The 27,237-nt window shown below is 33.2% G+C and overlaps 1 protein-coding gene across 6 annotated transcripts in view; it reads right to left on the reverse strand.

Moving 5' to 3' along the window:
- The window catches only part of LOC132744718 (vesicle-associated membrane protein 3-like), a 30,145-nt gene extending 3,933 nt beyond the window's left edge, over positions 1–26,212 (reverse strand). The window contains exons 1-7 of one of the 6 annotated variants that reach the window (XM_060733497.1): positions 15,828–16,406; positions 15,215–15,241; positions 10,859–10,925; positions 8,659–8,737; positions 6,824–6,903; positions 6,092–6,143; positions 2,137–2,163 (exon numbers count right to left, since the gene is read on the reverse strand). In XM_060733497.1, coding sequence (XP_060589480.1) covers positions 2,138–2,163; positions 6,092–6,143; positions 6,824–6,903; positions 8,659–8,737; positions 10,859–10,925; positions 15,215–15,241; positions 15,828–15,829 — 333 coding nt within the window. In that variant the 5' untranslated portion in view covers positions 15,830–16,406 and the 3' untranslated portion in view covers position 2,137. Of the gene's footprint in view, positions 1–2,136; positions 2,164–5,155; positions 5,208–6,091; positions 6,144–6,823; positions 6,904–8,658; positions 8,738–10,858; positions 10,926–15,214; positions 15,242–15,827; positions 16,407–26,062 lie in introns of those variants that run through there. The other 5 variants (XM_060733496.1, XM_060733493.1, XM_060733491.1 and 2 more) reach the window with 5 other exon arrangements.
- Between the last annotated feature and the right edge of the window lie 1,025 nt (positions 26,213–27,237).

The raw sequence follows: 27,237 nt of genomic DNA on the forward strand, positions 1-27,237 counted from the left end.
GTACATTGGTTACTTTTTTCTAGGGTTTTATACTGTGACGACAGAGAGCATGTTTTTTATTTTTGCCTATGATACAAAAGAGACAGATCATAAAAACACTTGACAATCTGATATATAGCCCGGGGGATTGCTCCATAGAACATATCAGATAGCTATGTGTGTCGATGCTCTTTCTATTACTTAGTTTATCATACTTTTCATACAACAAACTCTGGCAAAGGTAGGAAGGAAACACATTATTTTTTTTACAGAACTTCAATACAGAATCATACTCTGGTAACTGCATTTCACAAGTTTTCAAATTTTACATCATATTCAGTTATTACTTTAAAATGTCCCATTACTTAATATTTGGCCAATATAAATCTACTTCATGGCCAGAATATACTTCAAAATATGCAAAATCAATATTATGAAACAAGTTTATTACTGAGTTTTCAATGCTTTAGATAAAAGATTTGGCAACTTATAAATTATATGTATTATAATACAGTATAAAAATGTTTCTCAGTGATATGAATTATATATCATGAGTAGGCAACAAGGTAAAACCAAGTATATCCAGTGTTTCATAAGTAAAACCTGATCGATTCTTAAAATACACAAGAGGGTCATGTTGGCCATAGACTACTCACCTGAGATTCATTGCTAGAAATAAGTCAATTTTTTTCCAGAGTTGTCACATTCTGCCAAGTCATTTTTGATTCCAGCAGTATAATTTATAAACTTTTTTAAAGAGGTCCGCTGGAAAATTGTTCTTGCTAAATATCCAAGCTCTAGACATTCAAGTATCTGAGCAGATTTCCCCCCTATACATCTATAAATAGTATGTAAGCAGAGGCATTAATGACCTGCAAATGTATGAGCATAATCTATATAATTCATGAAGAGGTCCCATAGCAACATAGCTACATCTAAGATTGAGCATTGTAGTTTCAAACAAAAAGACTTGAATGCATTTTCCTACATAAGTTTATAACCCTCCCTGTCTCCCCCCTAGGTACCCTCATGTTGAGAGATATAGGACATCAAGAACTTGAACCGGGAATAAGGAAAACCAAAACTTGTATACTGCAAGCTAGCTGCCGATGTCCTGAATAAAGCCAAAGGGTATGGCCCTTCAAAGCTGGCAAGGACAATGAGGAAGGGTACCAGCAACATAGTATGCAGTGAGGGCTTAAAAGGCAGGGTCCTTGGCTTGCCATAAAAACACAATTTCTGATAAGCATGGTCAAAATCTACCACATAGTTTAAGAGATGTTGTTTTAAGAAATGGCTGATAATCACATACAGACATCATATAAGATCACAAAATCTCACCTCTGAGCACTTTGTGCTCAAGTGAGCTAAACATATATAGACTATCACATGCTAAACTTCTAAAAAAGGAAAGGCACAAAAAATACAAAACCTAACAAAAAATAAAGAAAGACAATAAAAGAATTCAAGTCAGCTACAAAAGAAAGAAGAAGAAAAAAATCGTTCCAATTCAAATTAACTTAGTTAATTTCACCACTTCAACATCTCAAATAAGTTAATATAAATTATATAAAGTTATAATAATTATGTTTTATAATGTCAGTGTAACTGTTCAATGACAATGTATATGGAGATATTTAATTTTTAATTAATCTATTCATTTTTTTTGGTTGGATTTTACGTCGCACTAACACAGTATAGGTCATGATGGCGACTTTCCAGTTTTTATTACAAACTACACACTAAATCTGGACTGTCCTTGATATTTAAACATCTGTTTGGTGTATCAAAAACAAAGAAACTGGGACACCAAGCTACAATGTATACTAAAAAGCCCCCAAAAAGTCTTTGGCTCACATGAGCTTTCAAAGGATAGAACCCCCAAAATGTGAAAGTAGAGAGAATTTACTGCCAAACATCACTCAGGGGTCCATAAATTTATAACAGAGACAACAAAATATTCTATTCTGTGCTGTAGAGAGATAATACAGGAATTAAATTAAAGTTTATAACTCAGAATTAGAATCAGAATTTAACTGCAATAAAAGTATGATAAACACACCATAAAGAAATCTAACACAATAAAATACCAACCAAAAAACACTGAATATTTTTGTCATAAAGTGCTCTTTTCTATTTAAATACAAAATGTTTTACCCTAGCTGTATTTAGATGCTACCCAGGCTGGTTTGAGAGGTAAAAAAAAGAGAGAGAAAAAATAAAATTATACAATTCAGATTAAGCACTGTGAAAGCTTTTTTTTATATATAATAAAGTGAATCTGTTATTTTGCAGTGTTAATAATATGCAATAATAAAAAATATTCATGTCACACCACAACTTGTTCAAATATTAGCTAAATGTATGTTATGCTACAATTCTGACATAGATGACGAAGCTCATTGTATTAGTAAGTGCAGTGACTTCTTATGGAATCAATTACAACATATAATATCAAAGTGCTCTATCTAAATAGTGATCATTTTAACTTATATAATAATTATTTGTATATATAATTCATATAATACATGACTGCATAGGTATCTATAATGTAAATTTAAGGTAAAAAATATATTTAGCATAAATATGATATTACAAAAAAACATGGCTATGGTAATAAAATGAGTATTCATGACATTGTTGTTCCTAATATCACTTAAATTATTATTCTAAATAAAATTATACTATTAGAGAAACATGAGCAGAGGATGAAAATTAACAAGAACAAACACACAGACAGCAACCATTGTTATTCTCAGTGCTAAATAATATAACAAATGTCATGCAGGAATTTGTATTTTCGTATTGGGGTATGATTCAGCTACGTAAAATCCAGGCTAGAGTTATGTGTCTTGTTAAGCGACCTTCAATTACGACCATAGAGATTCACAAGTTTTCAAGTGAATAGCTTTAGCAGCTCTCGAGATGCATGTAAACACTGACCCACTAATTTACAATATGATAAAACAAAGTTTGAGTATTATGACCATCAGGGGCAAGTCGATGTTTCCTTGAGCAAGAAACTTTACATTCATTGCTCAGTACTGGTTGGTTCCAGGAACAGATTCGAAAGTGTGTCTATATGCTTACAGCTTCCTACACAAACTGACATAATTCTGTATGAGCCAAGTCTTATGCTAAATGGTTTTTACAAATGACATAAAATTATGAAGATTTTCAAAATTGAAATACCTTCAACATTTATCGTACTTTTAACTGCATTGATTTATCATTCTAAAGATAAATTGGAACTGACCTGAAACTTATTGTCAAGGATATCCATATTTACTTTGATGAAAATCACTTACAGGGATCAAGACTGTCTAGAGAATTTTCTTCAGCTGAAGACGTTTTAAATACATTTATATTCTTATACTAAAATAATCTTTTCTCCAAATACATGTACCTTACCAAAACCACAGCTAGACATTCATTAGAAAAACATCCAGAAGTAAAAGTTACTTGTTCTGTTCAGTAACAATCTTCCATTCACAATTAGCAATTTTGCAACAATCTATTTTCTAAGTATACCTAAGAGAGTGGAGGCCAAAAATATTACGCTAATAAAGTAGAAAGTTATCCATGAGTAAAGCAAGAGTTAAAGCCCCTGGTCTGCATGCAGTTAGTGCTGATAAGGCTGCATTTTCCCTTATTTGTGAGGATAAAGTTTCACTATTTTTCATCTATACACAGATGTGTGCTACTTTGATGAATTCAGGTTCAGTAAGTATTTTTTTAATAGATTTTTTTTGCAAATTTTTGCATGACATATTCTCCATCACTTATCATCTTGGCATGTATTCACGATAGTGTTGATCACTTATCACCTTAACGGTGAGAAACAAGGGCACACTGTCTATGCTTCCATGGAAACAATATGTTGGTGTTCATGATAGTCAAAAATGTGAAAGCAAAGACACATAATTGTAAGCATTTTGCCCTCAAGAAACATAAACATGACGGTATGGTAGAAGAAAACATTGCCATCTGCAGCATATGTGAAGTTCAAGTTAAGTGCAACGCTTGGGGAACATCAAACATGATCTCTTACAGTTGCCAACATCACTCAAATATCTACACCAACTTATTGGAGTGTATAGTGACTACAGCCTGTGTTCTTGAGAAAATGGGTTTTAAATGAAATTCTAGGCGATGTTATTTTCACACATGTTGAACCCTCAAAATCTGTGCAGAAAGATTTGGCAGAAATGGAGGTACATAACTGCCATTAATGCTTGTTAAAGTGTTGGACATGTTGAAAAATTTAAACAGCTTTGTGTGAAATAAACAGACAGAATTGGGTATTTAAACCCTATTTCTTTGATAGTACATTTGTGAGAGTGGTGGATTTTTTTCCATATAACTCCAGTCTATGAAAATGTATTGTTGTTGTTTTTGTTTTATGTTCATAAAACTGTTTTTAGTCACATCAGACTTCTATTGACTTATTAAATAAATTAAGTTATGCTGAAAATTTCAGTATTGTGTTTAATGGCCAAGCCATGTAAAGCATATACTGGGTTAACATTTACAACAATTAAAATCTGTGGTATACTATGGTCAATTATAAAAACAATCATGTTTTTCCCCCTGGTGATACCCAACTCCATGATTAACTAGAGTTACATCCCCTGTTTGAATAATCTTTATATGGGTAAAACTAGAGTTACAGATCTTTAACTGAAAAGTGTTAAAGTGGGTAAAACTAAAGTCAGTTCCCTGTCTGAATTGTGTTAATATGGACAAAACTGGAGTCACAGTCCTTGTCTGAAAAGGCTTGAATGAGTAAAATGAGTAACAGCCCTTGTCTGAGAAAACGTTTGAATGGGTAAAAACAAGAGTTACAGCCCTTGTCTGAGAAAATGTTTGAATGGGTAAAAAAAGAGTTACAGCCCTTGTCTAAAAAAATTTTTGAATGGGTAAAACAGAGTCACACTCCCTGTCTGTATAATGTATATATATGGGTAAAACTGTAGTTACAGCCCTTATCCGAAAAAGGTTTGAATGGGTCAACTAAAATGACAGCCTCCATCTGAACAATGTTAATATGGGTAAAACTAGAGTTGCATCCCCTGTCATTAGTTTTAATATGGGTAAAACTAGAGTTACATCCCTTGTCAGTATAGTGTTAATATGGGTAAAACTAGAGTCAAAGCTCTTGTCTGTGTAAACTTACCAATGATTATCACAATTATAACAACAATGATTCCTATTAGGATTAGCCACATCTGAAAAACAAATTATAATGGTGCACAATACAATAAAATCAAAAGCAAATAAATCAACTGAAATGAAACAAAAATGTGATACAGAAATTACTACAATAACAACTAGAAATAAACAAAAGGTGTTTTCTTCACATCAAATCAAACTCATCTGGCTTTTCTTTCAGTTTGAGAAAGTTCAAAGAACTAAGCACTTCACTTTTATTTCATTATATAATATCCTAGTGAAAGATCTAAATATGTGAACCAGTCTTTTCAAAGATGCCATGCTATTGGTCAATCTAAAGATAGATTTAAGAATCAGCCAATCATGTAGAAGAAAATCAGACTGGTACCATTTATTTCATTTTCTTTTGTTTTGAAAAAGCCGTTCAGTTAGCACATCACATTTATTTCATATGGTGACAATATATTCATTGGTTTTAAAATAAGTCAATAATATCCTGCAATCTGTATCTGAGGTGTAATTAAATCCATTCATAGCCACTGCATTATATTTGTTTACTAAAAGTAATCATGAAAGATTACATACAATACAGAGCTTAGTAATGTAAATTAAGTTGCTAGAAGTAATTCACTGAGGGCTACAACCCCCAGGAAGTTAAACATAACAGTTGCTTGCTGTAATAACATTCATAAATGTTCTTCTTAAAAAAAAAAAAATGCCTGTCATAATAAAAATTAGACCCAATTACATATCTAAACAGTACATGTATCTTAAAACCAATGAGTTTATTACAGTTATAACTTGATATGACATACAACACTAAAATAACATAATGTAAAATAAAATTGTGTGCTGGAAATATAAACCGAGGAATATAATAGGTCTCTGGCACTGTATAGATATAGATGACAACAATATTGACAAGACTACATCACCTTACCTATAATTATAACAACTATAACTCCAACAATTCCTCCCATAATTAACATCATCTAAAACATCAGCAAGTTTACAAATTATTTCATAATACTACATGTTCATAACTTAGTTGTGGGTCATATAAGAGTGACAGCCTCTATCTGAACAATGTTAGTTAAACTAGAGTTACGGCCCCTGTCTGTATAGTGTTAATATGAGTTAAACTAGAGTTACAGCTCTTGTCTGCATGTTTCTGACCTTGATTTTCATTGGTCAATTGTGACATTCATATAATCTATATATGGCCAGCTGAATATTTATTTTAATGATTAATTTTTTTCTTCAAATTTTGTAATAACAGTATAGAATCGAATCAGACAGCAAAGATATGTAGGCTGGCCTGCCTCTTTATTGTAAAATCAATTGTCCATATTGCCCTGGTTGTCCAAAAACATGAGCGGACAAGAGGTAATTTTCAAGAATTTACTACATAAATATCATACGGACAAGTTAAGAAATGCTTCAGATAAATACAATCAAATAAGTCAAAATCAGATTTTGCCCTAAAACTGTATACTGCAATTCACTAAATTCCACTATGGTAACGGTAATACACTTATAAGATGAGCAGTAAAAAGAGGGTAAATTACCTCGATTGACAGCTCTAATTTACAGAAGAAATTCACAAAATTCTCAGCAGCCAATTATCTATTATTAATAATAGTGTTGTAAAAATATTATGTGATATCTATACCTTGCAATTTTTCCACCAAAACTTTCGTTTCAGTTTTCCAGCACTTGCCTCAAATTGTGATGCACCAGCTTGCAGTGCGTCTGAAACAATCAAAGAAAAATCAAATCTGATTACATACAGATAATATTCATAAGTCTTCATAAAGTACACATTGTTAGGTTTGTATCATAATATCAAATTTACTTAATGCTGTAGTAGGCCATGGCAGAATCCCAAAATTTGTGTAACTTATTAAAATCCAAAGAAAGTCATTTCATAGCAGCTTGTAAATTTCTATGATATGTTTCTTTGACGAAAAGAAAGGACAAAATACCTACTAGGAATTGGCAGCTCAATGAAACACTCTTAATTATTAGCCCTTAAAGTCACATGCCTCCTTATGAGACAAAATATTTCAGATATTTAAACTTGTGAAAAAATTGCTTAAGATTTTAAGAAAAGCTGAATGATTTAAGATTTAAGTGATTGTTTACATGTTATGTGAAGCTATTTTTGCTTACTTTTGGTAATAAACATGGATAGCAGATGTTGTTTGCAATGTGTAGATTATGTGCATTTATAGCAAACTTAACAACTTGGGACAAGGGTATTGGATGCAACACATCATCTTGATGTGGTAGACATTTCTGCCCAGTTATTATTGGAGGTAGGAACATGGGTCTTACACACAACACATCATCTTGATGTGGTAGACATTTGTGCAAAGTTGTTTTTAAACTCTTCAAAGCATGACAAAGTTATAGTCCGGACATGAATATGTGTACCTATAATCTCTAATTGTGATAGCGTGAACCTTCAAAGTATAAGTGTTACTTTGACCTTTGAAGAAGGAACCTGGTTCTTGGATGTGGCAGAATGTTGTCCTGAGATAGACATTTGTGCCAAGTTATTTCAAAATCCCTCAATGCATGGCAAAGTTACAGTTTGGACACGTAAGAAGTGGGGACGCACAGACGGACGTTCCAATTAAATGGACTGAGGGGCCATTTCTTTTGTTATTTTCTTTTGTTTAATAGAGGGCCATGGCCCCTCATTCTATTGTTAGGGAATGAACTCTGTTTTTCTCGTTTGTTCTGTTTACAGTTACATTGCCCCCTACTTCTCTTAAATAGCACGATCAGACAGAGTTATGCTGCGGAAACCAACTAACTGACAGACGGACAGATGTCCGGCCAAATTGGAATAAGGGGCCCTTACTCTTTTGTTAAAGAATGAACTCTATTGTTCTCCTTTGTTCTGTTTACAGTGAGATGGCCCTCTAACCCTATTCGGTAGTGCGGACAGACAGACAGACTGCTGGACAGACACCAGGGTGTATAACATAATATGTCCGAAATTCCTTTGGGCATATAAAAATACCTTTAGCACAATAAAGCGAATTGGTCAAGAATGGAAATAATAATTATGTTGATTTAGAAATGCATATAAGAATATCCAAATGAGACATTTCAAAATGTGCCAATTGTAAACCAATATGCTTTATCCACATTTTGCAATCTGATACTGATTTTTCTATTTGACTAGTTAAGGAACATATTGTTATCATAGTGCAGTAACAGGTTAACTCCTATTAAATTTCAATGGAAATAAACCTGTAACTGCACTAAGATGACCATCTGTGAAACCTGACTAGGTTATATACTGTTGCTTTATCAATTCTAGAAGATTTCAAAATTGGCAGCTCAAATTCAAACCAGAACAGAAGGTCTACAAACTTACTGAATCCAGAAGTTTTGAAAGAATCTGTACTTTCATCAGGTAACACAAATATCTGAATAAAGCATGCGTGTTTCCATTTTTAATGAAGTCCATTTCAAAGTTTGGAGAGTACAAACCTGCTCTGTCGTCCAGTTCAGATATTTTCTGATCTCTTTCTAGAACCTTGTCAACATTTACCCGCATAATATCCACAACCTGAAAACAAATATTACGGAGATTAAAACCTAAACATTGGCATTACATTAATTGGTTTCTCCCTTCATTAACACTGATCTTTTTTTTTTAATTGGTGGAAAAAGACCTCAGTTGCCCCTCCATGCATTAACCTGGGCACAAGTGTGCACCTGAGTAGAAACATTGACTTCCTGGTAGCTGGATAGCTTCTTCAAGTAATACTTCAAAGTCCCTGGAGGAATTTGAGACAACAGCAGTGTGTGGCAAGTGGTTGAATGTCAATGACCACGGATTTACACGGACAACATATACTATAACTTGGTTAGAAAATACATCATGGAGCAGCTTTTGTCATTATATTAACCCCTGCCATGATGAATATCATGAATGGACTTGTCCATCTTTCAGTCTGTACACATACCATACATCATTTTTAGGGAAAATTCAAAATAAGTACTGGCAGAATAGGGAACAGTGCAGACCATGATCAGATCAGCTTATCTTTGCCTGCACTTCATGTCATTGGTAGACAGCAGGCTGAGGGGTTTAGAACATGAAATGAATTACAGGACATTGTTAGCTTGACAGGGTTTCATTCAGATACACTACTGAAAATAATCTTAACATTTTCTTGTTAACTGTCCATCTAATTCTTCATGAGATTTTTTTGGCCACAAAGATATTTTCTAAAGCAATTTAGAGTCGCATTTCAAACACACCAGAATCAAAAGTGAAATTTCATGTATCATGAAATGACATTCAAAAAATGTAATTCACCACAGAGTCATACAATAAATACCCCTTAAAATACATAGTTTGTGTTTTCAAGCTAACTACAAAAATGAGCTGTAAGATTTATAGAATGGGTGACATATAAATATGAGACCTTTCTAGGAAAATTACTTCAAAACTACATAATTGCTCTTATACGAGAATACAATGTGTTTTCTGTCCTTTCGTTGCCATGGATATTAAAATTATGTCTGAAGATATGATTTTGTGGTTTTATACACAATACTGGATATGTTTAAACACACTACAAATAAAACTTGGATACAACATATAACATTTTTCTTATTATAATTTGCCATCAGTACCACCATGTACATTGTATTGTTCAAAATTCAATGCTGTGCAAAATATTAGCCCTAGACACAAAATTTGTAGTGTAAAGTTAGTGTTTTGTATGAAAATAATTTGAGCCGTGCCATGACAAAACCAACATAATGAGTTTGCGACCAGCATGAATTCAGACCAGCCTGCGCATCTGTGCAGTCTGATCAGGATCCATGCTGTTCGCTATCAGTTTCTCTACTTGTTAAAGGGTTTGTAAGTGAACAGCATGGATCCTGATCAGACTGCACGGATGCACAGGCTGGTCTGGATCCATGCTGGTCGCAAATGCATTATGTTGGTTTTCTCATGACATGGCTCATTTGTCAAGAAACAGATTCATCTCCCCCCTTGAAAACAAATTGCTCTAAAATTATCTCACAACAGACAAGGTAACAATGAGCATTAATTACCCATTAGGATTAATCAAATAAGGAAACTCATTTTTTATTCATGAAAACATCTGTAACTTTTACGTTTTCTTAAGGTTGCCAAGAACAACACTATGTTGATCAAATGTGTGAAGGTATCAGTGATATGGCAAAAACTCTATAAAGCAATGTGTACTAAAAGCATTTAAAATGGAAGATATTTGTTTGTGTTTAACTTCACACCAAAAAAAACCCATTGGTGGGCTACAAGTTAACCAGATTGTTTTCAGACATAACAAAACAGGGCTTTTTTTCATTTTATATCAGGGACCGTTTAAGGGTGGATTCCCCAAAGAAAAATCATGCAGTTTTCCCCAAAAATATTGAATTAACATAAAGTTTTCTCTTCCCATTTTACAAAAAATATCATATTATTTTTCCCCAAAATTAGGGAAATGGGCTATTTCTCCAGCACAGCCTGTAAAAAAAAAAGCCTTGAAAAAAAACTGTTGGTGAGGGGCAAGTGATCAATATCAAAATCAATAACCATTTTGCCACTACATACACCTATCTATCAATATAATTTTCTATGACACTATTTAAAGAAAATCTTGCTTTTATTTATAGCACATAAGTGTAAATATAAGAATTTTTTTACCTCATCCACCTGTGCTTGCGTCTGCTGCAAACGTTTGCTCTCAACATTTCTCGGTCCTCCCTCCGACCTGAAATATCCAAAATTATAAGCTCAGTTTTTCATTTGGATTTGGTCATTTACCACTATACCTCAGTGTTCCTAGAGTCTGTTCAAGTTCTGACCTCACGTCAGATGAAAAATAATCAGGATTTTTCATCATTTAAAACTGGGATAAAAACCTGCAATGCCAAGACTGAATTACTCTCTAAGTCAAAAACGACTACAGTATAGCTTTACAGCTTCTCGTAACATTGGTTTATAGAAATAAATCACTAAATGTAATTATCACATAATGTTGACAAGAAATTATTCAATGGTTTGGTTAAAAGTCACACCAGAACAGCTGCACTGTAAAGGTCTAATGGCATGTTCCCAATTTACTAGCGGATAAAGACCACAAGTGCACCTTTTAGCATAATTTCTGACAAGGACTTAGCACCTTGTTGGACAGCCTCTAGAACTGTTATCTTAACCACCTTGCCATGCATGATGTCACTTTATATAATTTTGAAAGTCATCTTAACAATATTTTCTTATTGAAGAAGCTCTGCAACTACAAAATTAATTGAATTGATTTATATAATGGTAGCTTTAATAGAGTCTATTAAGACACAATGATTTTTAACAGTATTAACCCTTTAATACAACACTAAATATCTTAAATGGACTATTTTTCAATCTTAGAAAGAAATTATTCATCATTTTAGGGAAATATTTCACAGTCAGCAAACAGTGCAGACCAGCTGGCTTATCTTGGTCTGCACTGGTCACATGGGTAGAATCTGTTACCATCAGCAGGGTAATGGTTAACAGAACTTCTGAAAATGAAAAACCTGTCATCTATGGAATACATATTGTATCAAAAATTTTCAAATGAATTACATGACAAATGATTACAAGGTTGTCCAAAAAAATATGTATCAGAATTTAAGAAAAAAAAATCAAAAGTATAATGCAATCAAGTTCAAATGTTTTTAAAAATAATGGTTGCAAGAAGAAATTTGTGATAAAAATTCACAAATTGTGAAACAAACAAAAATTGCGTCTTGAGTAAGAGATTCATATTCATGCTAAGTATGAAGAAATGTAGTTTCTGGCATTGATTTAAAGATGAAATGTTTAACATGTCAACATAATTATGCAGGAATTGAAAGTAGTAGTAGTTTAGCTAGACTGTATATGGTCTTTTTTGGATGGTCAGCTTTGCCATGAAATTATATTTTAATTTTAAAGAGACTCCACTGAGGTTTTTTTGACATGATGGGACTGGTAATAGTTTTTCGAGATTGATGTTCCATTTGATGTAGGTCTGGACCAACAACTTGTGTGCATTGAGAGTAACATTTAAAATTGTCCAATGAAAGCAGGGCTCACGCTGTCGGTCGCCATAGTCGCCATTTGCGATTATTTTATAAGATTGGCGATTATTTTTGCATTTTGGCTACAAAATCTGGCGATTATTTTTTACTTCCAACAGTGTTTATATAAGGTGTAAAAATCGATAATGAATGCAGTAGACCCAATTAACACCAGCGGGGTGCATTTAATTGAGTGTCAACTTTTTACCGGTCACGTGCTGCTAACTATATTGCCCGAGGTGATAAAATACATGCGAGATGTATAATTGTATAAGTACTTTAAAGATATTGTCCAGCATTTATAATAGCCATCAAATATCCGTCAATTAGCCACAAAAATCGTTTTAAAATTGATAAACTGGATATTGACTGACCCAAAATTTACCGTGAATTCCAGTAATTGCAAATTTTGATTTTTTTTTGTTTTAAGCTACTTGACTAAATCGCCAGTGGAAAACAATGGTAAAATATTTAAAAAGTATTAAATTCCAAACAACTATTTGCACAACAACCAAAATTGTGAATATTTCTTCAGAAAACAGGAAAAATCCAATTGTCACATATTTTCGCGACACCGATAATTTTGATATTTATTTAAAGGTGAATTTAGCTATGTTCTGTTTAAAAATCTTTACTACTATGGCAGAAAATTTGTATTACATTGGTGATGATGATATTTTTCAGTAAATTATTCAGAAAAAAGGCTGCATTCTGTGAATGAGTTTGCAAACTTGTGTTATTTCTATAGGCTAATATGACCTAGATCTACTCCAGTTCTGTGTGAAATGTGGAAATTGACAGTGGTTATAGCTGACAAAATTTGATTAGAACAAACAAAAAAAGTTGTCTGATAACAGCATTATGTAAAGTTATAATGAATCTTTAATATTATTGTTATACAGTAATTATACTAATTATAACTTTTTTTATTCTGTTCTATAATAACAATTGAAGTTGTGGTTCTATTTAAAAAAAGGTAGTTATCAATATACACAAATGTATCAGTTTATTTGAGAATCCTTATAAAACTGAAAGATATAAATGTAATGTTTATTTAATCAACTGCTTATGTTGTTAATCGCTAATTCGTGAATAGTCCGCTGAACTTTTGGCTATTATTTTTTTAAGTTGAAATTATTGGCTATTATTTTATTTGAGCCAGTGTGAGCCCTGGAAAGGGTAGATAATTCAGACATGCAACAGAGTAAAAATACTTCACTGTCATCAGTGACATTAAGGTCAAATACTGTATTGTATATCGTATACCTCAACCACTGTGCTCGCAGACTTTTGTCTTTTTCAGCAGAAGAAGTCTTGGAGATTTTACTTGCAAAAGCTGAATTCTTTGTTTGATTTGGTGGGACAGGACAATTTTTTAACATACCCCTTGTGTTTCATCTTTTATTTTTAAGATGCATGGATCCTGATCAGACTGTGCAGATGCGCAGGCTGGTCTGGATCCATGCTGGTCGCAAACCCATTATGTTGGTTTTGTCATGGCGTGGCTCATATTTTCTTGTATTTATAAGTAATTTCAAATGATTCCCTTTTGAATGAAAATACTGTGTCTAAGTAAATCAATAACATTTATGCAGACTGACAACTGGAAATTTTATGCTTCTCAACTGGGGAAAAAAACAGGTTCTGGCACCGGGAATGCCTCATTTTTATCCAAAGTAACTTGCTACATAGGGAGACATGATAAACCAGGGAGACATGATAAACCCCATCTTGCTGTACATGCAAGAAACTACATTTACCTGCCTTACAAAATGCACTCAGTACACAAATGATTTGTCATTGTACCAGCTTGATCAATAAAGTTAAACAAAGAATAAATGCAATCATTTGTCTCACTCTATTTCAATAAAAAAAATCTGGCAGTTTCACGAGATAATGTAAAACTAGGCTTATGCATTCTTAATTTTTCAATCACATAGATCAGTTTTACACTATCTCTTCAATATACAAAACAAAATACATGTAATAAAATTGTTTTCTGCAAGAGAGTAAAAAAAATATGTAAAAAAAATTATATATGTACAAATACAAATTCAAGTAGTAATTGCAGTAAAAACATCTGCATGAAAAAATCTGAATATGAAAAGTATGTGAAAACTATTGTAAAGTGCTCAAGTTCTAAGTGATCAATATAAATTTATATTATTGTTTTACATAATTGTTTTACAGACAAGGTAGACCAAAAAACACAACAATGGTCGGATATTTATTGCTCTCTAGATATAATGGACAATTAAAATGAAATAAGATAAAAATTTTGCATTTTTACATTTGACAAGTTATTACATACTTGTAAACAATTTACACTTTTATCCGAGTCAAAAGGTCTCGCTGATAAGAAATCGACCTTATCTTGTATAAGTGTTAAGTATGGAAATTTTGATTTACAAGTATAACCCTTTGACCATTAAAGATAAATATGTTTCCCAATCTGTGACACTGTTATATCATTTATCAAAACTTCCAAAAATTCATCAAACTTTTTTTTTGCGACCTTTAAAGATTCAATTATTTTATTTCTCATATTTATATGCATACATGTAGATTACTTACTCAATATTGCTTTTATAAAGACTGGTGAACTTTTACAAACTTTTGATGGATATTTCATTGGGTCAAAAATTCTGCTTACAGGCTTCTTTTGAAAACGAGCAAATATCTTACATATACCACTTGCTTTCTGAAGGCTAGCAGCTGTATTTTCATGAAATATTCGGAGTCCCGACCTGTAACCCAGTCTAATTTGAAGTCAGGGACATTTTGACTGGTCACTTGTTATTAACATATCAGCTTAATAAGACAGTAAATCAGTTTTCCTATTATAGTGAAACATAAACATACAGTATAAAGAGATAAATAAAAAAGTATATTGTTTTGTGTGATAAATAAAAATTTGCTTCAATCAACATCTATACATGCAGAAAAAAACCCTACTTACTCCATATTTCCTTCACCATTTTGTGCCCTAACAGATTGCATAAATACATAAAATGTTAGTAAGTCAATCTTTACAGTATAACAGCCACTAAGAGGGCAGGGTAGACGGGTGAAGATGGTGTTTTTACCTTTCATAACATAAGATGCTCAAAACACTACCTAGCATTTAAAGCATGTGATGGCAACTACGAATAATGTGAACACAATGTTCAATATCTTATTTAGATAGCTACAATTTTATAGGTCAGGTTTAGTCATCTGTAAAACTAAAGATTGAATTTGTAGCAAATTTAAAGCTCAAACCCTTACCTTCTCAGATGATTCTATCATAAATCAACATATGTATCAATTTGTATACAAGATGCATGTATGGGTTTCGAGTTATCCCCCCCCCCCACACACCACACACACAAACAATTATATCATGTTATCTATGATAGCCTTGAACCTACATTTCATATACACATATCATTTAAGGTTTTATACAATTCACACCTCACGAAACATCAAACTTAAGTTATCAAATAACAGTAAACAGTAAAATTATATCATCCAAACTAAGTAAACATTCAAAACAGTATTTTATATCCCCATTAACTAGAAAAATTACTTACATTTTTATTCAATACAATATATTCCTTCCAACTATCACAGAAATGTTTTATGTTTATAATACTGATATATCACAGTAAATGTTTGTAACACTGGTCAATAACACCTTAATGACTAATACATCAATGTGGATGAATCATTCTCTATTATTTACATACACTGAAAACAAAAAAATCAATCCACTGAAACTATAGGTATGTATTAATCTTTCATAACAAATTAACAGCCTTGTGTGAAATTCCAATTGCCAGATGGTTTACTTCTTCATATATTTACGCTAAGATGATAAAATGCAAATCGGCACAATATCCAACATACAAATTATCAGTTTCTGAAACATATCTGAATGTCTCTCATGGTCCTATTTCGGTGTATAGTACGAAATCATCGAGCTATGTCCGTATAACTTTTGAAACTGTCACAGTCCCGTCACCCCAACACTTGCAGATGTGCAAATCACAGAATCTGTGTCACAGCTAGCGTGGGAGGTCTCTCCGAGACAGCCAATTCTACGACTCGGATTATCATAGAGGCATTATCATATCCACATTAATATCTCCACCAACGCACAGACAACGGCTAAGATCTTGTTGCTATGACAACCATGCTTAAAATAGACATTCAATGTCCTACATAGCTGAGAAAAGACTGGGTCTATTGATCAGCCATACTGGCGAGTTTTCCCCGATACTGCAGTCGGCAACGGAGAGAGAGGGAGAGAGGAGCTGATCAATATTCCAATATAACAACTTAGCAGATTTTCCTATATTTTCCTTACCATAGTGCAAATCTTTATCCATTTATAAAAGGAGATTGCTGGTATTTATGATATTATTGAGCACTATTGTCCAAATCTAACAGTGAACAAGCCAAGCTACTCTGCAATCATTTTCTTCAATTATTTTTCAGATAAATGCTGAACAAGAACAAGTTTGGCATTGATCATGGATTATGAATGTATAAGTAAATTAAGTTGTTTTTAATCTTCTAAACTATGATAAAGTAATAAAGTATTGTCTATTTCTGACCTCACATTAAGTTTAATGATTAACACTTGAACTAAAATAATTCTGCTTCATTTTCATTTACTACGTCATGCAAGGATCCAAATTCAAGGACTGCAATGGGTTGAAGAGTTGGGATAGCGGGGAAGGGGTGATGTGGGGCTGGCATTACAATCCACATGGGGTTTTATTCATAAAATATATTATTACATCAAGGTCTGGATGATGAACTTTGCATTTTGTGAATGCAGTGTTGCACGTTCTTATAATGATTCCATTTTATTTATTTGAGGTATAATCAAAATACATGGCTTTTGATTGATAATCCAATAATAATAAGTATTCAATAAATATTAATATAATCCCTTTTCAAATGTCAGTATCAATTCAAACAACCTAATGTTATAATATGCAATTGTATATATTTAATATAAAATAGGAGACAATTATACAGATGTGACTCTCAATGACAAACTTGTGTCATGTCACAGGAACTTGAAATTCTATCAAATAACCAATATTAACCATATTATTCACCCCCCCTCAACCTGTATAGTATAAATAAACTAAATAGGGGTTATTTTTGGACATTGTCATTAATATTGGCTATTTGACAGAATTTCAAGTTCCTGTAGTTATGTAAAGTCCAAAAAATTTTTTTATAGAGGCAACAAAAATTTGGGGTAGAAGTGATTTTTTTAAATCAGGTACAAGGAGGGAAAAAAACAATATTTAGGTATAAGTAACTATATTAAGTATATCTTAAGGCCTTAAACTTCTATTAAGTAAATATATCTTAAGTATAAGTAAGGCCTTAAACTTCTATCAATCACATTTCAGCCCTATCTTTAGTACTAACCATTACTGTTGTCATATGCAGAAACATGGTTGTGACCAAAGAATGTTCGACCCCTTGATACCTGGATTGACAGGCTGACACCTTAAGCCCCATTTACACAATCCTGGTTTGGCATCCAGGTTTGTCATGGTTTAGTCCACCAGGATCAATCGTGTTAAACCGGCATAGGGCTGTAGCGATTCTGTGAAGTACAGGGACAAACCTTGGTGAACCAAGACAAACCGGGAGATCACCATGTTTGTATTAAAATGTTTTATACAACCGGGGACTTACCAGCACTCTTTGGGATGGAAGCCCAGAACCGCGTTCTATCGGTTTGGCACCGGGAATCGCCGGGAAACCACCAAATCTATTCCGCATCCATACCGTGACAAACCATAGTAAACCAAGATACGTGTTAATCAATGTCAACACACGGCAGAGCCCCGGTGATGACACAATGTCGCCACAGTAAAAACAGGCAGAGCTACAGTAGAGCCAGGGTTCATTGCAGTTATTGGTGACAACACTACAGTTGGACCAGGTATTGTTCAGATATTGCCGACAAGTCCGAGTTATACAAAGGTGACAGATGGTGGTGTCAAAACCTCATGCCGATAACAGGCAATTAAAAGAACAGGTATATATACACTTGAAGTGTTGCTTTGGATAATTTTGTTAAGTGAAGATGAAAAAGGGCCATTCTCTGCTATTTCTTCTGAGGCAAGCTTTCCTTATTGTCATTTCTAAAGGTACCTTAACTCTGTAGATGTTGTAAGCACAGTTGTCCCAACTTTCTTCCCCTTTTCTTTGGGTAGCATCATTCTGTGCTGTCTTTTTACCAAATGACTGATGTCAACGTGGTCAAGCAATTTTATTCTCAACTAGAACCGGGAAGCATCAGCGCACTACCGGGGCGTCATCGGAATGGTTCCTGCATCACCCGTAGCTTAATCCTGGCTTAATTGGCGATGGTCGGGATGGACCATGATGAAACCGTGTCTAGTCGGGTCTCCACCGAGATCAATGGGGAATACACCAGGTTAGCATCGGCACATACTGTATATATCTGGTGCTTTTTGGATACTGAACCGGGAATACACCTGGGCTCTGTCCGGGATGAGTAAACGCAATTTGATTGTTCAGAAAAACATCACAGAACACCATGGTTCGCCAGTTTAACACACCGTAGCGATACCATAACAGTGAAAATGGGGCTTTAATTAGCCACTTATCTACTAATCCTTAACTTGGATCAAAGTTGCAATTTTAGTGACTTTTGACATATCAAAAATAAGTTTTTTTGTCCTACCTTTCTTTTAATTGCTATTCATCTTTTATGTAACTTTGGGGGACACTAAGTCATTCATTTCTATCAAAGGTGTCATGATATCCTGAACTCCTGATAGTTTGGTTTAAACACTTTTATTTAAGCTTGATTCAGAAACAAGTTCTTGCAACTTATATTAATCCCTTTCAAATCTGCTGTCCAGAATGAACTAGTACTGGTGTCTTATGAAGAAACATGGTCATGATGAAATACATAAAATATTTTAAGTTAAGAAAAATCAAAATATCAAAATCACTTTGAAATGTGTGTATCTTGATATTTTTTGCTGCAAAAACATGACAGTCCGCTGTTCTGTAATCAGAATACCTTATTAAAGTGCATGTAAATGTTGCTCCCACCACTCTTTGTCATAATCCATAACAAAATTGCATTGCAAACTATAGCTGTTAAATGCATTATACATGTAGATCTACATGAGGTCTGTGTTAATTATAATTTTTCCTACTGATACTGAGTTATGTCTTATGTTAAGCTTAATTATATCTTTAATAAACTGAAGTGCAATGAATACATGTAAATGCTACATGTACAATAACATGCCTGGGCCTGATGACAGCCACTCACTCAATGTAAGTGTGACATCAAATTGATGAAATTGCAATAAAAATAAATACAGACAGGTACAGCACAATAACATGAAGCATTATTACAAAACCACTGAACATAATTTTTATTGCATTAGAACATAATATTTATGGCAGCCCTTTAAAAAATCTTGTGTTATAAAAACATGAAAAGACAAAGGCAATCATGTATTTCTTTCCTTCAGTTTGTGTCATAATTATGTAACTTTTGAAACAAATATCTATGTTATATCTTTTTTTCAAATATACTGTATTACTTTTCAAGTCGTGAAATTGACTTCAGCTTATTTAATGTAAATGTGATGAGACTAAAATTAAGTGCTGATCAAAGCAAGAATACAATGCAAGGGTCTGGCCCTCCCAATAAAGCCCAGAATCATCCTACAGGTATCCCATACATGTCTGACTGACTGCTGAAAGAGAAAGTCTGTCAAGTCTGACAGCAACACTGGCGAAATTCTCATGAATTTGTATGACTGGATTTACTTATTTTACAATTAATTATATGGCCGATTGGCGATGGATAACTCCATTCATATCATTTTGCTATTATTTTCAAATATAATAACTAATTAAGCAGCAAAACATGTTGAATAATTAAGAGAAAAAACCTAACTAAGTAGATAATATTAGATTCTATGACAAACTGGAAAACAATGCAATATTATGTTTTGTTTTGTTTTGGGTTTTACGTCACATCGACACAGTTTAGGTCATATCGCGACGTTCCAGCTTTACTGGTGGAGGAAGACCTCAGGTGCCCTTCCGTGCATTATTTCAGGCACGAACGGGCACCTCAGGGTTCCCACTGTCGCTCGCCAATGGCGCCAAATGCGACAAAATATTAATTCTGGCGCATAAAATCTTTAATTGGCGAATTTAACTGGCGCCAACGTAAGATAAAAGCATCCGACAACTAGTACACTTAAATGTCATAAGCGGCCGAGTCAATTACATAAGCAGCCTAAATGTGAAAGGTCACGCACTATTAGTTTGTTTATCAAACTGTATAATCGGGTACCGTATAATCAATTATGTCATCAATTGTGTGACACTTCGGGAACATGTGAAGATGAAAGTGTCAATGTGTTAATTGGAACAATTTACGTCTTTCATTCTCTGACTTGGAGCACTGATAATAACATGTGTGGTCAACAGGTGTTAGTAGCTAACATTATGAGAAGGGAATGATCGTCTGTTATGTTGACAAACATTGAACTTTAGGTAAGGCCTAAAAAAAAAAATTGTTTTGTTAGGGTAACATGCTCTCAAGGAATAGGTAGGGTAGGTCAGAATTTTTTTTTATTTATTTTTTTTTTTTCACCAGTATATTGAAATTTAGGTATGGAAATTTCTGACATCCCTCCCGGGTGGCACAAATACATCCCTTCTATGTTTTCAAAAGACATTTCAGGTGTAACAATCTTAAACTCTCAGCGTTCTTCTGGTGAAGATCACACGCCGTTTTACAAATATTGACGATGTGTATTGTAACTAAGAGCGGCGATAAAACATGTACCGTACCCAGGGCTCATCCTGGGGGGAAATTTTAGGGAGAAGTGACTTCCTCGTGAAAAAAATCAGCAGAAGGGAAACATCCCAATGTGTATGCATTAACATGCATGGCTATACATCCTTTAACTAGAATAGAAACACAATCTATTTATCAGCTATTTATAAGCTTTCTCATATATTTTTGATAATAATGTGTAAGAAAACTATGATGAATAAATTAACTTTATATTTTTACTTTCCTCACTTTTAACAGAAGATACATTGGATAATGATTAATAAAATCTGTCTATCCTGTTCTGTTTACAGAAATTTCTTTTATGATCTACTATGTTGTAATGTCAGATTTATGTGCATATAATTATGCTTATAAAACAATTTTCAAATATCGAAGAATATGTAAAATATGTACTGCAAACATTTGTGCACATTTTATTTGATCACTAAAATTATATACATTCATTTCTTATTGAAAAATTCGACTGAGAAATTATAGAAAATAAATTTCTAATTACCTCCCTTTATTTTCATGAAATGTTAAACTCGGTAATATCTTTATAAACAAGCATTTGATAGTATTGCGGGCAATACAGTAGTCCCCTACCGGTCCCTCAAAAAGTTCTTTAATTGTCATACACTCCTGTGTATTGCCATTTATAATGAATTTGAGGATGAAGTCTGTATTTGAAAATATCGACCACAAAACATAATAAAATAAGTTTGTCTATATCACAGTAATGTGTTAAGTTTCCATGCTTAGTAAGGAAATTATGTTTATACAACATGTCATATTATTACGATGTGGGATTTTAAAGTAAATCCTATAAGGAATGAAGAAGTTGGAGTGAAAATACCAGTTTCTCGAAAAAAATCTAAGTTCAAGGGGACATAATTCTGGAAATAGTCTTGCTAGAGTATTTAACCTTCTCAAAAATGTCGAGTGATAATAAGAAACATATATATGAAGTTTGAAGTAGATACATTAGGAAATAAAGAAGTTATTTTAAAAAAGACAACATTTTTTCCCCTAAAAAATCTAAGTTAAAGGGAGGTAATACTGATATTTTTTGTGCTAGAGTTATAAACCTTGTCACATATGATGTGGTTGATGACCAGAAACTTATATTTAAAGTTTGAAGTAAACACCTTAAGAAGTAAAGAACTTATAGTGAAAAAGCTGAAAAATTTAAATCAGAAATCTTGAAATTCAAGTTATTTGTTGCCATAGCAACCAGAATTTTTAACATAGGAAGAAAAGAAAAAGATGTGCATAATCTCCAGACTGCCATCTACCCATATTTCAAGTTTCATAAAAATATATTCAGTACTTTTTGAGTTATCACTGGATCCAGTTTATGTGTTAAATTTGCCATATTTTCAGACTATTTGTTGCCATAGCAACCAGAATTTTCAACATAGAGAAAAAAGAAAAAGACGTGCATAATCTCCATACTGCCATCTATCCATATATTTATCAAGTTTCATAAACATATTTTCAGTACTTTTTGCGTTATCGCGGGATCCAGTTTTGTGGACGGACGGACAGACTGACGGACTAACAGACAGACAGACAGACGGACAGAGGGACGGAGGGTAAACCTAAAGTCCCCTCCGGTTTAACCGGTAGGGAACTAATAATGCTTTTTGAAATTTACAATATTAATAAATCTTAATCTGAGCGTCATATTTATGACATTAAAACAAATATATATATTGAAACAATAAGAACACTTCTTTCCTGACAAATTTTGTTGTTATATACATGAGCACATGATATACGACCAATATGTCGCATGCCGATCATGATTCGTAGTTTTAGGAAGTCGTGCCCACGTGCGTACAAGCTGTGTCAAATTTGGCATTTCTACAAAGATACCAATGCAAAACACTCTCACTGTCTACAACATACCAATCATAAGATTTTTGCGAATTGGCTTTCTTAAATTTTCGCGTGTATTAGGTGTATCAGAATCAGTAACTTTTTTTTACTGCTAGGTTTGGGCATTTCACCCCAAGCCATGACGTGAGCGACATAACAATTTTTAATTGATGTTAACGGACTGAAATCATCCAAATGAAATTAATTATTTTTAATTGACTAACAGTTTTGTGATAGCCGTGAAAAACCCATTGCACATCGCCTTTACTTCGGTTAAACACCGCGTGTATATCAATTAGGGAAGATTTGCACGTGTTTAGATGATCGGAAAAAATTAATCTATAATTATCGCCAAATCCCGTATTAAACTCGCAAAATATACCCGTTTCGGGCCGATGCTCTCATTATTTACTGTTTAGAGTAGGCGGTCTATCGCTTTGCATACAGGTAGAAGGGTAGTATATAGCGATGCTCTGATTGGATAATGATAATTAGCAGTCGTCATATGGGCGGATACAATCTCTGCTCTTTACATCGGCAAGTAATTACTCTTTGGGAATTAAGATTTTATCGGCGATGTTGACTTCTCTTTGATCAATTGGGAGAGCGAAATGGAAATATACACAGCGAAATTTTCGCCTGAATTGCCCTTCACCCTGCTCATTGAGTACCTCAATAATACGGTATTTTCATGGATTTTTTTTTTTTTTTGGACACGAAAAAAACGGTAGGGTCGGCGCATATTATTAGGTAGGGTCGGGTGACCCGAACAAAACAATTTTTTTTTAGGCCTAAGTTGACTCGTCAACTGATTAAAAATAATTACAGTTTGAATATTAAATCGTATGACAATTAAAAGAATAGTTTCACTAATGATTGATCTAAAGCCACTGTTTACTGCAATGTAAATATTTTCATATCTGAATGTATTAAAAGTGCTGAAGTGTCTATTCACATGCAAACCCTATTAAAATAAACAATATTTTTCATTGTTAAAAATACTTAGTATTTATTTCATTTTTTGTTCTCATTGATTTTTAGATGAAGTCAATTTATAGTTATGTTGTTTTTTTATATTTTGTATCTGTAGATCACCAGATTGTCGGGTAGAAGCTGGGGAAGATCTTGGCTCAGTCAAGCCTGTGAGAAGAACTGCTATACTGGCAAAACGGTGGAAAACAGGACCTCCCATAACTAACTTAACATGATGTTTTTGATTGCATTTATGCTGTCATGTGTATTTATTTAAATAGAATTTGAATAATAATATGTCTATATTTTAGATAATAAACATGTGCAGCTGTAATAAAATGAAATATTATAAATATATGTTTGTAATCATAATGATATATAACTGCTAGCATATCTTAGCAAAGATAGGCATGTCTCCCTTGCAGAATTATTGACTCCAACTTTGGAGCCATTGGCTCCAACTTTTTCTGATTGGCGAATTTGGTGGCGCAAACTAATTTTGACCCAGAGGGAACCCTGGCACCTGAGTAGAACCACCGACGTTCCGTAAGCTAGCTGGATAGCTTCCTCACATGAGCAATATTATGGGGCCAAGCAAGTTGAAGTTCCAGTCGGACGAGAAAAAATGTGATCAAACTTGAGTAACATTCTCCTGATTCAAATTATGTTTCTATGAACATAAATTTATCACAGGGCTGATTTTGACTTACTTTTCCATTTTTTATCTAAAGCATTTCTTAACTTGTTCGTATGATATCCTCTATTTAGTAAATTCTAAAAAAAATTTGCTAGTCCGTACAAGCTGTGGGCCAACCTGGGCAATACAGACAGTTGGTTTGGGAATCAAACTGCAGACCTATGCAATTTTAATTATAATACCTGTCAAATGAAATTGACCGCATGGCTAAGTATAAAACTTTATCGAATGCGCATGATGAATTAATTAACAACAGCAGCATTTAACAATGTTTAATACATACATGAACTTTTTAACTTCGTCATGGAGTTGATTTCCATAGCTGAATGTGTTACAATTTGAATGAAATAAGTGTACAGGCCATGCTGCATCTAGATTTTCAAAATCTGATGTATTCTATAATGTGATTTGATTTTAAAGAAAGTATGAAATAATTGGAAATTGGATTCTTAACAAGGTAATGTTCTTCCTGATTACTAGTAAGCTGGAAGAGCCTGATCCAAAACAAGTTTTATGTTTATATCTAAGGTTCTAAATACTTTAAAGTAATAGTATTAAAATTAAAATACAGTTTTGAAAAGTTTGGCTGGAAGTAATTCATAATTTTATTGGGAAGGGATCCTTGAATAGATTATCATTCTAAGAGAAGTCATGTTCTATAATTTATGTAAGATTTCTTTGATAAAATAGTGAAAATAATGTTAAAGTTATTATGTTAGCAAACTCCTGGATAACCTTAGCTATAAGACTTTAGAATCTATCCGCAGCTATTTTTAACATGATGTTACCCAATACATGTATTTATGTTTCTCTACAAAATCACTCTGATTATTCCTAAGGTTTGGGTTAGTGTAATGGTTAAGGATTTAGCTCTGCGCAGATTCTAAAAATGCTCCAAATTCCAATCCTGCTAAATAATTCATTCCGAGTAAAATGTGCTTATAACAATTTGAAGATGTCAGAATGAACATAATAAATACAACTGGTTTAGACACCAGGGTCTATTTCTGGATAAAGTCGAAATGTTTGAGTCAGTTCTGTCTAAGAGTTCACTCAGATATTTTGCCTTAGTCATATTATTGGTTGCATCCGAAAACTATACATGTTTAGAAAAAAATCAATAATATTTGCACAAGCATAGGTCGAATTTCGAGACAAATCTTTAATATTATTTCGTTCAACATTGGCAACGGAACACTAATTTAATTATAAACCAGTAAATTATGCATAAAATTTGCTGAAAAACATAGAAAGTTTGCTTTTTTAAGAGCAACACTGTGAAACATTTTCAATTAACATTCCGATGCTTGCCATTCGCCCTACAGAGACCATAAGAACTTCTAGGTTTTATATAACGTTCCACTCCATTCTAAGAATTAAATTCCTTCTTATTTACTTACATGGCTATAAGTTTCTTTACAGAGGATCAGCAATAACCAAAGATCAATACACAGAGGCTGTGATAGTTCCGCAAAATGGCTGCCTATGCAAATGACATCATCATCCGGGAAACTGAATAAGCGAGATAAAACCTGATATACGTCCCAAAATGACACACAGGTAAAAATAGGCTGGATTATCGGCCCCTGTCCATGCTGTCAAGCAGGGAGCCATTTTTCTTGCAAACTCCAATAACACTTCTGTTTTTTTTTGGTGTGTTTTTTTTAATTACCAATCATCTTGGGGAATTATCCGCCTGCCCAGGAATCACTCACCGCTATGAATAAATAATTTAATGTCCTTTCCTTACATGACTGCAGGCCTACATGTATATATTACATGACAGTACTACACTTTAAGGAAAGGTAAAAAGTGATTAATATCATTCGCTTATCAACCGGCGTGCTCTTACAATTCAATGGACATACTTATTTATTTATTTCTCCATAAGTTTTGTTTATATAATAATGAATTTTAGTCACAAAAAATGATTATACATGACAAATATTGAAAAAGTCCCAATGCTTCTAATTTAATTTAAAGATATTTCTGATTTCAATGGCCATTAAAAAATTTGACATATATCGCAAAAGCATTATACTAGCATTAAATAATTTAACAATTTTTTATCCCATGTTTAAAATTAACAAAAAAAAAAAACAACATGTGACTCAAAGTTAATTATTGTCACAAGATTGTTATGCTTTAAATTAAAATTGCCTATTGAGTCCATGTTTGCAAGATCTGAAATGATAGAACTTAAAGTACTGAGCTTTTAGTCATTGACAAAAAAGTGAAATCCCCCTTTTTAATTTATTTTAATTAATCTAAGGTATATTTTAGTTCAATTCAATTCAATATTTTAGGTCTATTTTAGTATATCATAAGTATCAAAATAATTTTGGTATAAAAAGGGAGTGAAACGTCCCATTTTGGAGTGAAACGTCTAGGTGTGAACCGTCTTGGTGTGAACCGTCTCAATAGTGAAACGTCTGTCTACCGTGCCTAACCGCTGGTCTTGTTTGGTGAAGTATTGATAGGACTACTGCAGTATGTTCTGGAACGTTACCCTGCCTTGTCGATTTCCTTTCATATTTGTCTAATGTGATTTTCTTCTACATTTTATAAGAATTCA

Source organism: Ruditapes philippinarum, unplaced genomic scaffold (assembly GCF_026571515.1).
Source record: "Ruditapes philippinarum isolate M1 unplaced genomic scaffold, ASM2657151v2 ctg6003_1_1_1_1, whole genome shotgun sequence".
Lineage (NCBI taxonomy): Eukaryota > Metazoa > Mollusca > Bivalvia > Venerida > Veneridae > Ruditapes > Ruditapes philippinarum.